This window comes from Rattus norvegicus, chromosome 4 (assembly GCF_021556685.1).
Source record: "Rattus norvegicus strain SHRSP/BbbUtx chromosome 4, alternate assembly SHRSP_T2T, whole genome shotgun sequence".
NCBI classification, from domain to species: Eukaryota; Metazoa; Chordata; class Mammalia; order Rodentia; family Muridae; genus Rattus; species Rattus norvegicus.
Window position 1 is genome coordinate 164,981,881 of NC_141537.1, and position 14,137 is coordinate 164,996,017.

Below are 14,137 nucleotides of genomic sequence, written 5' to 3' on the forward strand. Positions count from 1 at the left end.
TAAAAACCCAATGCCCCTTCTTACCTACTACCTACCAGTGTTTCTTTGCTGGGGAATGAGTGAGTGCCAGAAAGTGAGGTCCTGATTGGATATAGTCCTCAATTTCCAAAGTGGCTTTTTAATTTTTGATTTTGCTGAGATTCGTAGAATCTCAGGAAATTACTTATAATGATGATTTCCCTGTGTAATCCTGGCTTGGAACTCACTAGGTAGACAAGACTAGCTCAAACTCACAGAGATCTTCTTGCCTTTTCTACCCAAGTCCTACTATTAAAGGTGACACCATACTACCACACCTGGACTTTTCTCTTGTGCTTAAACCTTTACAGAGATGTTTCCAGGAAACTGTAAAGACCTGAAGGAATCCAGAATGCTCTGTGACACCAGGTGTCACACCTCAGTGGAATGTCATGTCTTTGAGCCTATGTTCTCAGAGCTGTAACCTAAAATGTAGTAAAGGTCACAAGAAATTACTTCAGGCACAAGAGGAACGTGCTGAAGCCTCTCCCTGTGTCTCTCTGGGCTCATCATTAAGATTTAAATAAGCATTCTTTGCTTGCCTATAGCCCTTTGTCTAGGAGTGGGGTCCCATGAGACTTCCCAGTTCCGTGTTAGCATATCTACTGGCATTGTCCTTTTGTTCAGGTATAGTTTAGTCACTGAATTTTTGAATTACCATGCGTGTTGTTAATACACACACACACACACACACACACACACACACAGACACATAAAGAGAGAGAGAGAGAGAGAGAGAGAGAGAGAGAGAAATAATCTTCTCCAAGGATGATGGTCAGCCCTGATATACACATACATACATACATACATGCATACATACATACAACATACATGTATACCATTAAAGAGAAAGAGCACATAAATTTGAGAGGGAGCAGGAGTGAGTACATGAGAATGGTTGGAGGCAAGACAGGGAAAGGGAAAATTATGCAATTATATTTCAATTAGAATATTTTATAGAAGCATGACTAAACTAATCCTACAGCGAACTAAGAAATATATTCTGCCCAAGAGGGCTTGCAAAGGGGTGATTGGGTTCTCTGCCAAGATAGCCTTCAAGAATGTTACTATGCAGGCACTTTGATCTCATTCTTGTAAAATCCCAAGCAATGGAACAAGCTAAGCTTTATCCATACCTCTGGTCCTGCTGTGAATGTTGATAGGGTGTGTGTGTGTGTGTGTGTGTGTGTGTGTGTGTGTGTGTGTGTGTGTCTGTATGTATGTATGTATGTATGTATGTATGTATGTATGTGTTGCCTCGGATTGCTGCTCACGTAACTTGTAGTAATGAGCTACATGGCATGTGATCCATACATCCTTTGATAAACTGAACTCTTCTGTCTTGTTTACCTTCCACAAGTTTAGCACAAAGCTCTGAGTTTGATCAACAACACTTCACAAAAGTGGGAATGGAGGCACACGCTTGTAACCCCAGCACTGGGTCAGCAAGGCAAGATCAGAAGTCAAAGTCACCCTTAGCTCCATAAAAAGTTTGAAGTTAGACATGAAATCCTTTCTCTAAGGAGGAAAAAAAAACCCTCCTGTTTAATGCTCTTACTGATTTTCTATGTCTCTGAGGTTAAATTTTAATATCTATGCTATAATCTTGGATCTTAAAACATAGATGCTTCTTAGTGAAATAGCCAGGGTTTTAGAATAAAACTGACTTCTGCCACTTTCTCCATTCTCGATCATTGGAGATAGCCCAACCCACTGCTCAGTCATGAACAGCTTGATGTTGGTATCTCAGAGTACCAATATTCCTGGTTTCTATTCATTCAGGCATAGAAATGAAGGGGAAGAGGGGGCACCTGACAACCAAGGTCGAAGGAGAATAATCAAAAGAACCACACGTTTGCAATTCTTTGGCTACATTTGTTAGAATGGCTGTAATAACAACTCCCTGAAGCATAGGTGAAGAGGCCAGTGTATGTGCACTTCCCACTGGCCGCAGTCCCAGTGCTTCATAGCATGAGTATAAGCTAATGTTTGACAAGTTTAATGAAATGGGGTTGTGTAGGCTGGTAATGAGAATGTTCTCGACACCCCCAGCTCTGTGCCCAGCTCTGTCTTTATGCCTCATGGACCTTGTCTATGAATGGTCTTCCCTTTATCATCTTTTTCCTATTTTTAAAGCTGTGATGGGAACTGTCACAGGGCATTGACACATTACGATCAACAAAGGAAGTTTTTCCTGAGTAGGGGATTAAAAAAAGAAATGGTAACAGTAATTCTGAAACAGAAAACAAGGGAGTCATTAACTGAAGCCTGGGCTGTTCAAGCCTGAAGCCTGCGTTGTTCAAGCCTGCTGAGAAGCTTGGGGTCAAGAAAGATGATTGCAGTCATGTGCCTAGAAACTGCCATGGGGGAAAGCCAAAGTAATTGGGAAACCTGTTTGCGCAGGTGAAGGCTGGTGGGGGTAGGAAAAGCAATAACCTGGTTAGGCATGGGAACTGCTCAAGAAAAAGACTATTACAAAGGGATATTGCCATCTAGAAAAGGCTGCTAGAAAGACAGACAGAATAGGGGCATAGAGGATAGTAATGACCCTGCTGATTAGAAGGAACCATCATATGTAAGACAGTTCACTACTCGCCTGTCTGATGCCCAAGGAGAACAGAAGAAAACATGAGATTCCTCTGGGACTGGAGTTTACGAGTCAGTCTGTGGATACTGAGAACCAGAGTGCTTTTCCTATCAGATTGAACTGAGTGGACAGAAAGATGGAGCACCTCCAAGATCCCATAGCAAACAAGGGGTCAACAAGAGATTAGATCACACCCCTGAACCATGCTCTTAACACATGCTGGTTTACTGCCTTTCCCACAAGAAAAGGAAAAGTGTGTGTGTGTGGGGGGGGTGTCATGTGGTTTTCCATTACATGGTGCTTGAATAAAAATATTCCAGACAAGATGGCTCCTTGTTCTTGATGTCCTTTCTCTGTGAAACAACAGGCAAGGCTAGTTCAGTGGTCATTTATTATTTTCCCCTGTAGAAGTAGGCACAGGAAGGCCCATGCCTATTGAAAGGCTGTAACTAAAGTCCTGCTCTCCAGTCCTATAGAATGCCTTCTGCCTCACAGAGGTTTCCATTGAAATTTGGAAAATACTTTTCACTGGAGAGACTATGTTATTAAAAAAAAAATGAATAGAATTGGAGAGAGCAACATTGTATCAGAGAGTCCTCTCACTATTGGCTCTCCTTAGCTGAGAACAGGAAATTGTATTCATCATTCCCACATCATACCATCACGATAAGATCACATGGTTGTGTGGGACCTTGAGTGTGATGGAACTCAGCTGACAACCTCCCCTCATCAGGATCCCACTCCACAGACTCCCCTCTTAAGGACCCACCCTAAAGCCTCTCCTCGTCAATTAGAAAGCAGCCGGAATGTAATTTTATTAATTGTGAAATGGGCATGTCTCTGTAAACAAACCCTTAATGTTCTTACTTAGTACTTTGGGCTGGGTAAAAGACTCCTCCTTAAATGTCAGTCATTTATAAGGCATTCACCGGCCCCATATAATATTTCTTTTATAACCACTTTATATCATTTCCATGTGATGTGCTTATTTTTAAACATGACTTCCAAGTTTTATTTTATTACTGATAATGTCTTTTTTTTTAAGATGGAGGTCTTGCTGTTGCCTAGGGTAGTCTCACTTTCCTGAACTAGACCCAAATAATCCTCCTGTCTCAGCCTCCTCAATAGATGGAACCACAATTGTATGCACTGTGCCTGGTTCTCAAGTGGCAACATGACAATATTGCTTTAAGAGGGGTGAGGACTGAGAGAAAGAGGCAGAGAAACAGGGGGGTTATCTTGGGAAAAAATGTAAAACTATACCTGTGTGTCTGAACCTGAAGTAAGAGGCAGATACTGTTGATAGCACCCATTCCCTACTCTAAAGATGGGGTAGCTTTTTAGCTCATTTGGAATCCCTTAGTTCTTCTGAGTGGCTGCAATAAATGACCCAGAACCAGCAGGGTTGATTATCAACACAGTGAGGGGAGAGTTTCAAGGAGCAAGAAGGGGGATGCCAATCACATGGAGAGGGGGTGGAGGTAGATTGGCAGAGTGACTTTCAGACTTCAGCGGTCACCCAGGAGCCAAGAGTGTGTAACCAGTTTCCCGATGAACACAAGAACACATCTGGCCACTCACAATCTGCCTTTGACCTATTTCAGGTCCAAGTCTCTCATTATAACTAGGGAAAAAAGTCTAATTCAGAGGACAAACGCGTTCTTCTTGAATGCTGTTTTATTAGGGGCAGAGGAAAAAAGATGAAATACACAGGAAAGTTTGAGACCAGAAAGGAAGTGGAGAGGAAGCAAATGTGGAGACCATGTGAAGAGAAATAAGGAGAAGGAAACTGAAAGGCAAGAGGGGACAGAAACCCTAAAATATAAAGTCAAAGGGGATAAGGAGAGGGAGATTGATCATCTACTGCTGAGAAAAAAAAAACTCTGTTTAGGAATTCTGGACCACCAAGTTCCACATGGCACGGAGGAGGGAAAGGATACAGCAGATGCAGCTGGCATGACACTTCTGGACCAGATGTTCAGCCTAATGACAGCCTGGGCCCAGGTGTTGATGGCCTCTGGCCTGGTTTATTTCATCCAGGTGAGTTCAGTTGTGAAAAGGTGGGGAGAAATTTTCTTTTGCTTGTTGCATTAGTTATACAGTTTCTAGGAGGAAATGGATGGAGCAAAAACAGATATAGAATCTGGAAGGGAGTGAGAAAAGAGTAGCATGGTGTTGTCTCAGAATTGTGTGTGTGTGTGTGTGTGTGTGTGTGTGTGTCTGTGTCTGTGTCTGTGTCTGTGTCTGTGTCTGAGTGAATGATGCTCATAGAGAGAGGGAAAGAAATTAGGACAATCAGAGATAGTCCACGCTGTTGCACCCTACTTTAACAAGGGTGCAGGGTTTACCCAGTGAGTCCCCAGTACCAAAGGACTCCTTAATAATTTAAGGACTCCTTAATTTTAAGCAGTTTATTTTACTCCTCTGTGAAAGAAAAACCCATGAGTCACCCATTAGCTGAGAAAAGGGTCAGTATAGTGAGGGATTCTCCACAAATACCAGGGTCAAGTTCACATAGCTAGGAAGTCTAGCTGAGCAAGACACTGTGGAAACTAGACTGTGTCACATTCCTGTGCCGGGAGCAGGCTGTCTGCTCTGCTTCCCATAAACGTTAACCAGTATGTGAAAATAGAGTTTTCTTATATGTTCTCTTGGTTTCTGCGTCTCCATTTCTTCTCTACCCCTCTTGCTTTTTAACATCTTGTCCCCTCACTTGCTCTTCGTGTGTTGTGAGTTACTGATGTGTTGAAAGCTGAAAAAGAACAGCAGTGGAGCTAGAATTCAATTTTCAACAGGGCAGGGACAAGGAAGACAACTGCAGTGTCCCAGGGGATGAGTCAGACGACTTGTAGGGTGACAAACTGACACAAAGGTCCGTGCATCATTCCCCATGGAATGATGCGCAGCCATGGCCCAAGCCCCATAGAAGATCCCTGCTCTTCCAGGAACTTCTGCCTCACAAGATGTAGTTATCAGTCAAAGGAATGATTGATGTCACAGGCCAGTACAGAACAACCCTGTGGCCCTGTCCTCATCTTTACAAGTAGGTCTGACAGGGCACAGCCATGATGGGTAGTGGATAGGGCTGCTGAGAACTGCAGATGTGACCATTTCCATGTCTGAGATTATTTCCTTCCCACAGCTTCCTGGGGCCAGAGGCGAGGAGAACTGTGTCAACACTGACCAGTAAGTATCTTAGAGTTCAAGCTAGGAGGACAAAGTGCCAACACCCAAACAGAGGCTAAATGTCAGCAGAGAACCAGACAGCCCCGACTTCCTTTTTTACTTAAATGGTCACCACCTACCCTCCTAGACATGTGTGTCATTGCAAATGCTCAGAATAACCCTACCAAGAGTGCTTTTTTATCTTATTACTTTTTTTTGCAAGCCAGTCTTCTCATCAACATAGCACACTTAATTTAAACACATGTAGTCAGAAAGACCTGCAAAAGGCTTCTTTAGCTGTGGTTTCCAGTGACTCATCAGGGCAGACTGGGGTCAACAGTCAGTCATTGGCTTCTCTATTTGGGGGATTCTCGTAGCAGCGTGCCCACTCCAAATCCCAAAGCAACCTTTGGTTTCAAGTAAGGATGGGCAATAACAATCCTGTTTGTGCTGAAGGAAAACACACATTCTGCCATCGAATCATTTCCCTGAAATCAGCTCTGTCAGAGGTGAGGGGAATTAAGTGTTTAGGATCGCCTAGATGACTTGGCTTGTGTATATCTGGCTAGGTGACATTGAGGATTCAGATGTTTGTTGCCATTTGGAATCTAAGGTAGAAGTGAAAGAATTTGAACCAATGACAAATGTGAAAAGCAAGATGATACAGTGTTTCAGGGGAAAATACAAAGTATATTTTCTATGGAACAGTGAGCAAAGATGAAATGCAGAATGGGTCTCTCTCTCTCTCTCTCTCTCTCTCTCTCTCTATATATATATATATATATATATATATATATATATATAATAGAAGCCATTTATTTTATTTTAATGAAACAGCTAGTATGTCTTTAAAGGAGCATGCACTCCTTTGTCTACCCTTGACTTGCAGTTTTAGTCTCTCCCACACAGTCCTCCTTGTGAAGCCAGCCTCTCCCTTTTCTCCCTTCCTGTTTGGTCTCAGTGGATGTGCCCATCATTTGAGTTTAGATGTGAAAGTGTAGGCCCTTTTTAGGGGGAGGATGTTGCAAGAACTTGTGAAATACAAATTACCAATATGGCTCCTTTCATGCTTTCAACTGAAACTTTCCAGATGTGTACATTTTATCGGCTGCATACGCACATGAGTTAGATATTCACGTCTGTTTTCAAAACTACTCCTTTGACATTTGTATGCCTAACTCTTAAGAATCTCCATCTCAGCAGCTCATAGTGGTCATGGGGACATCTTCTTTTCCTTTTCTATCTTATCAGCTTGGAAATAATTCTGTGTCGACAGCTGCAAAATTTGTTGCAGCTGTTTCTCTTCTCCTTCTCTCCATTCCCCTCAGGAGTACACAGGGATGGGCCTATGGCTCCAGCAGCATATGTAGCAGAGGATGGTCTTTTCAGGCATCAATGGGAGGAGAGGCCCTTGGTCCTGTCCAATGTAGGGGGAATGTAAGGGGGTGGGAGGTGGGAGGGAGTGGATGGGTGGGTGAAGGAGCACCCTCATAGAAGCAGGGAGGAGGGGGGATGGGATATCAGGTTTCTGGAGAGGAAACTGGGAAAAGGGATACCATTTAATGTGTAAATAAAAATATCCGACAAAAGAAAAAATGTAAAACAAAAACCCACAAAAGTTTTTCTTCTCAGGGCCACTCTTTTTAGTGACAGTTTTAGTGACTATAAAATTGCTTTGCATAGCAATGCCACCTGCATTATAGAACTCCATTCAGCTTGTTACACTGGACTTTTTCCAAAAGCAATTCTTAGCTGGGCATAGTAATATACATCTTTAATCCCAACACTAGGGAGACAAAGGCAGGTAGATCTCTGTGAGTTCAAGGCCAGCCTGGCTTAGGTAGTGAAGTTCCAGGCCAGCAAGGTTACAAAGTTACAAAAACAAAAAAGTCAGTCTTGATGTTTTTTAAATTATATTGTGGTATCAGATATAACATGATTATTGCAGCTTGCATCATTTTTTATAATAAACTTCATTCTTTGTCCACAGTTGCCTGACTGCCGACTGGGTGCATCTCTGGTATATATGGTAAGTTTGAGATATGAAACATCCTCAAAAAGACTTCAGGTGTCCTTTTTTTAAAAAAAGTTTTTCATGTGCTGGCTCTTAGGGTGAATAAGAAACATAGCTATATTTCACAGTAAAGTTTCCTTTGTTCGCCTCTAGCCTATGTGACAATATGCCACGGTTTCCTATTTCAATACAGTCTTTTCAGCCAGCATCAAAGGATTTTGGTGCCTCTCCCCCAGCATGTGCTTAAGAAATGCTTCTGCACAGTGAAGTAAGAAGCAGTCCTTTCAGACTATCTGTTTGCTCTCCTGACTGGCCTAGTCTTGCTGAGAAATCAATAACCGATATGTGCAAAATGAAACCCTTGGGATTGAAGCTTTATTTGTGTTCTCTAAAAGAACAACAACGATCGCGATCAGACATTAAAGTATATTTATATCAGAGCTGGGAAAACAGTTGAGTACAGCCTGGACTTGACTGGTGGGCTCTTGTAGGCTGCTGGTGGTAGTTGGCGCGCTGCTACTCCTATGTGGTCTGACTTCAGTATGCTTCCGATGCTGCCTGAACCGTCCGGAAAATGGGGAAGATGGGGCCCCGCCGCCTTATGAAGTGACTGTCATTGCTTTTGACCACGACAGCACTCTCCAGAACACCATTACATGTGAGTCTATTCAGAACACCAAGTTAGGGTTCACGTTTAAAGATGTATTAAACGGTTTGAAAATGCATGTAGGGCAACTTGCGAACTAGCCTTGAGTGTTTGAGAACTGGGTGTAGTTTTCATTTCCAGAAACTAAAGAATGTGGTGACCTGGGCTATCACTGTTGCCTATATTCTCAAGTTTTTGGCTGACGATAAATCGATGAACCAAGTAAAATATTGGAACCAGAGTTTCTTGAAGGATTTTTGTAAAGTTTTTCAAAGGTCACGGTAACAAGCTTGAACGTGTGTGAAAGACAAAGAGACGTTAGGTGTGATGTAGATCTCTCATGTTTGAGGACATGGCCTTTGGATGTCATCATCTCTACACTAACTCTGTCTTCCTTCACAGCTCTGCAGTCTGTGTTTGGCCCCGCAGCACGGAGAATCCTGGCAGTGGCTCAGGCACACAGCTCCCTGGGCCAGCTGCCCTCCTCTGTGGACACACTCCCGGGCTACGAGGAAGCTCTTGGCATGAGCCGCTTCACAGTGGCAAGGTGTGGGCAGAAAGCTCCTGATTTACCCTCTGTCCCAGAGGAAAAGCAGCTGCCTCCCACAGGGAAAGAGTCTCCTGGGACAGAAACCCCATCACACTGATGGGGATGACGGTGTTCCTCATGTCCAAGGCATCCTCGGGTCTGGAAAGATCCCCAGACACATGAAATCTTTTGGACTACCCAGAAAGGTTCAGGGTGCCATCTAGACATTTTTCTATGAACAAGATGGGTTTTCACTCTTCATTCACGACAATATGCTTTTTCTGATACACAGATTTCTAACTGAATTCTAACCCCTTATTCAAAGTTCAAAGTTTGCAGCTCATCTTTAGCTATATTGATTACTACCAGAGCATGAAACATTAAGGTATCTTGAATTCCTTCAACTATGGCATGCATATAAGGTTCCTTTAACCCTAAGATCCTGCAAACTACTCGTCCCTCTGCTTAACTGTTATTCTTGAAGGGAAACACACTTTGAGCACAGCCACTAACATCAGTGCACCGAATCCATGCATCTTTTCTTCTAGGGAACAACCACCTTTATGCTGAATCACCATGGCAACTTGGTACGCCATATAATCCCCACCTGGACTTGCATATTGTAAAGCTAGAGGTGCTTGCTGATATGAGAGGGGAGACACTAATATAGTATATGCCACACATCCAAACCTTTCTAACATTTTGGTCTAACCCACAAGTGTGAGACATTGTATAGAGTGCAGAAATGGTCCTAGCAACTTTCCAGTGCTTTGTCCTGCAAACACTCGTGCGTGTGTATGCATGCACACACACACACACACACACACACACACACACACACACACACACACACACACACACACACACACGAGCACACACTCCTTTTAGCTCTGAAAGAAAGCATGTCTCTGCTTCTTTCCTTCTTGTTCTCAGGATGCAAACTTTCACCATGTAGTCTAGAGAGACTCATCCTGGCTCTTGAGGTGGGCCATGCTGCCATCTAGTGGAACTATAATGGAAAATGCACTCACTCCTTTGAGGTCCTATGTATGTTCCTTTTCTCAGTGCTACCCTAAGCCTGGATCTTCTTCTGATGGAAGCATCAAAAGTGAGTGCCGGGCTGGAGAGATGGCTCAGTTGTTAAGAGCACTAACTGTTCTTCCAGAGGTCCTGAGTTCAAATCCCAGCAACAACGTGGTGGCTCACAGCCATCTATAATGGGATCGATGCCCTCTTCTGGTGTGTCTGAAGACAGCGACAGTGTACTTAAATACATAAGATAAGTAAATAAACCTTTAAGAAAAAAAAAAGTGAGTGCCAAGCTATTCTGGTCATGTACTACTTTCCACAGTACTGCTATTACAATCAAAGGAGTGAGATGTACTCTGGAAAAAACTACTGAGAGAAGTTATTCAAATCCTGGAATAATGATTTTCTCATCTGTAAATTAGACATTATGGTGCACATCCAAGAACACAAATACCCAAGGCACGATTTGTAAAGATATTCCATGCATCACATATTACTCTTTCTGTTGTTATCGTCTCTTCAGTGCCCTGTGGTGACTTCACTGAGAAGTATGTTCTGGTCTGTCCTTTGCCTCTCCGCTATGTTATTGTAAAGCCATAGCTGAAGAGCCTTTATTTTATCAATAAAGATGTGTTGCTTGAGATAAACAGCTGAAAAAAAATCTAAGGATTTCTCCGAACACACTTTGCAGAGGGGTATTTGAGAAAATTGTTTTGCAGGTAACTAGCTGGGGTGCCCCAGGGAGATGATTGGATGGGGGAGGGGAGCTGATTAGTGCTGCATCTCATTAAATACATTCTTGCAATGTTCACTGTAGCTCTGAGGGAAAAATCACTGTGAGTGTAACCTGTTAGTGACTGGAACTCCTGAATCACAGATCCGAGTGCCTGGGGAAGCTGATGAGTGTGATTTGGTAACAGCATCTAGGGTGGTTTTACATCACCACCACCAAGAAAGCTATCCAGTCATCCTGCATTCCACAAAATCGGCTTCACTTTCTTCCCCTTCACTTACTTATCTTTTCTTTGGAGATGTCTAGACTGAGGTAATTTCCCGGTTTCTATGAAGCCAACGCTTGCCTTGACCTGCCAATTTCCTGCCTATGTATTATTATTATTATTATTATTATTATTATTATTATTATTATTATTAAATTATTTATTTACATTCCAAATGTTGCCCCCTCCCAGAGTTCTTCACACAATCCTTCCTCCCCTTTGGCTCTGAGAGGGTGCTCCCCCACCCACTCATCTCCTCATCTCCACCTCATCATCTCCCAGCATCTCCCTTCCCTGAGGTATCAAGGCTCTACAGGATTAGATGCATCCTTTCCCACTGAGGCCAGACAAGGCCATCTTCTGCTATGTAAGTGCCCTGGGGGCCATGGACCAGCCCATGTTTGCTCTTTGGTTGGTGGCTTAGAATCTGGGAGCTCTGAGGGATCCAGGTTAGTTGATGTTGTTCTTCCTATGAGGTTGCCATTCCCTTCAGCTCCTTCAATCCTTCCCCTAACTCTTCCATAGAGATCCTGCCCTCAGTCTGATGGTTGGCTATAAATATCTGTATCTGTCTCAGTCAGCTGCTGGTAGAGCCGCTTAGAGGACAGCCACTCTAGCTCCTGTCTACAAGTACAACATGGCATCAGTAATAGTGTCAGGGTTTGGCGCCTGCCCATGAATGAATCCCAGTTGATCCAGTCTCTGAATGGCCTTTTTTTCAGTATCTGCATCATTTATGCCCTTGCATTTCTTTTAGACAGGAACAATTTTGGATCAAAACTTTTGAAGGTAGTTGGGTGGCCCCATCCCTCCAATATGGGCCCTGTCTATCATTTGGAAGTGGTCTCTTCAGGCTCTATCTCTCTACCATTGGGCATTTTGGCTAAGGTCATCCCTACTGAGTCCTGGGAGCTTCTCACATCTCAGGTCTCTGGGACTTTCTAGAGATTCCTCTCCACCCTTAACTCCCTGCAGCTGCATATTTCCATTCATTTTCCTAGCCCTCTAGGATTCTCTCCTGCCTCTCCCATACCTGTTCCTTCCCTCTCCCCCTTCCTCTCCCCTCTGGTACCCAAGTCCCTCCCTTTTTATGCTTCCAGTGATTATTTTGTTCCCCTTTCTAAGTGGAATAGAAGCATTCTCACTTGGGTCTTCCTTCTTGTTAAACTTCATACTGTCTTTGAGTTGTATCATGGGTATTCTGTGCTTTGCTGGAAACAACCCAGATGTCCCTCAACTAAAAAATGGATATAGAAAAATGTGGTTCATTTATACAATGAAATACTATTCAGCTATTAAAAATGAGAACATCAAAATTTTTGCAGGCAAGTGGATGGAAATATCATCCTGAGTGAGGTTACCCAGACCTGAAAGGACATACATCCACTGATAAGTGAATAATAATTCTGCCTCTTAAGAGCAAGGATTAAGAGCTGGGATAACAGAGGTATGCCACTATGCTCCAACTAATACATTGGCTTTTCATTGTTCAAGATGATACTGACTTAAGAAAGTTAAAAGGTGGATGGCTATTAAAAATCCTGCAACTTCTTTCTCTGTTCAACTTAAGACATGTTAGAAACCCAGTCACATTCATTACTGTTTTCAAGTTCTTAATCCCTTCCTAAATAGCTTCATACCTAATTTTTAAATCTCAAGTCTTGGTTCAGTGAAATAACATGGTTTCGTGCCAATGTCTTTGCTATGAATGATGCTAGAGAAAGATATCACAGCTCCATTCATCCACAGTAGGATCACAGTCTTCAGTCTCTCTTGGGGAATCTAGCATTAATTCCATATTTACTATGCTAAGTGCTGTATTCCTTTTGAAACATATTCAAATCACTTTCTCTCTTCTTAACCAATTCCCCACTGTCAATCTACTAAGTCTAGGCAGGCTCTTGCCCTGGTTCAGAGAGGGAATGAAAGCCATAAGTAACTTTTTATCCCACCACCCCAAACATCTATATATCTGTTCCTGTTCCCTTTTCTGTTTATTACCATTGAAGCCAGAATATTTTCTCCTCCCTAGAAACACTACTACTAATGGGTAATGGTGCTTTACATGGTGGCATTAGTTTAGTAGGATCTTTTTAAGCAAGAAGTATCATTTGAGGAATACCATGCCAAGAATAGCAAAGAGTTAGCCAGAGAAGTTGTAAGATGGACATTTTGATTTTCATCTATTGGGTTTTTTTTTTTTAATTTTGAGAAATGGTCTCACCAACTTGACCAGGTTAACCTTAAATTTACTCAGGCAGGTCTTAAACACACAACTTTCCTGCTTCATCTTCTCAAATAGTTGGGATTACAGATCTGCACCACCATGCCTGGTTTACACTGTATTATTTTCCATCTTGAAGGAAATTGGTGGTTTATAATTTTCTTCAGGTCGTTGGTGATTACAGTGTAACTTTCCTGAAGGCCCAGACACAACAAGGGCCCAAGTTTAGAGTCTTAAGATGCTGTAGTCTAAAGGACAGCAGGTGATGTCAGCCAATGTAGACACTCAGAATTGGAAGGGGCTTGTTCACTCTGCTTTCTTGATTTCCTTCCATCCAGGCCACCAGCACAGTGAAAGGTGCTGCCCACATTCAGAGCAGGTTTTGTCTACTGGGTAGTCACTGTGCTACTTGCCAGACCTTTGAGGAATCACCAACCCCCCACAGACACAGCTGTAGACCTCTCTCAATCCAGCCAAACTGTCAACTAAGACCAATAGTAATCGTCAATAAAATTATTTTGTTAGAGACTAAAATCAGTAAATCTTAAAAAGGAAGAATATGGAGTAAAACCGCCTTCCATAATAGTAAAGGGAGGAATGAAGAGATATACAGGTATTTGAGGGGACAGGACCATCACAACAAGCTGATGAGTTGGATAAAGAAATATGTACCTGAAAAAGAAAAGTCTTAGTCCTTTGGTTGGCAGAAGTATGGTTTGTAAATTCATATATTTTAAAAGCTTTTTATATGAGGGCAAGCTGTTAAATCTGACTTTATTTTGTTGTAACAAGATTTTAGATTTACATGGGGTGGGGGAGGCAAGGGATTGGGGGGGCATTAAGTTTAGTGCAAGAGAAATTGAACTCAGGCTTTGGATTTACATATCACTGAAGTTCTAATCAGTAAATCTACCTGTGCAGACACAT

General features: G+C 42.6%; 1 protein-coding gene across 2 annotated transcripts; it reads left to right on the forward strand.

Annotated features, from left to right (window-relative positions):
- The first annotated feature begins 4,067 nt into the window (after window positions 1–4,067).
- On the forward strand, window positions 4,068–10,338 carry Tmem52b (transmembrane protein 52B). 2 transcript variants are annotated; one of them, XM_087659363.1, is made up of 6 exons: window positions 4,129–4,401; window positions 4,497–4,645; window positions 5,748–5,791; window positions 7,761–7,799; window positions 8,276–8,442; window positions 8,833–10,338. In XM_087659363.1, exons 2-6 carry the CDS (start codon window positions 4,562–4,564, stop codon window positions 9,075–9,077), a joined length of 579 nt encoding a protein of 192 aa, XP_087515489.1. In that variant the 5' UTR covers window positions 4,129–4,401; window positions 4,497–4,561; the 3' UTR covers window positions 9,078–10,338. The 2 variants fall into 2 exon arrangements, with proteins under 2 accessions (NP_001103030.1, XP_087515489.1); NM_001109560.1 differs by having other exon boundaries at window positions 4,068–4,645; window positions 8,833–9,251.
- The last annotated feature ends 3,799 nt before the right edge of the window (window positions 10,339–14,137 follow it).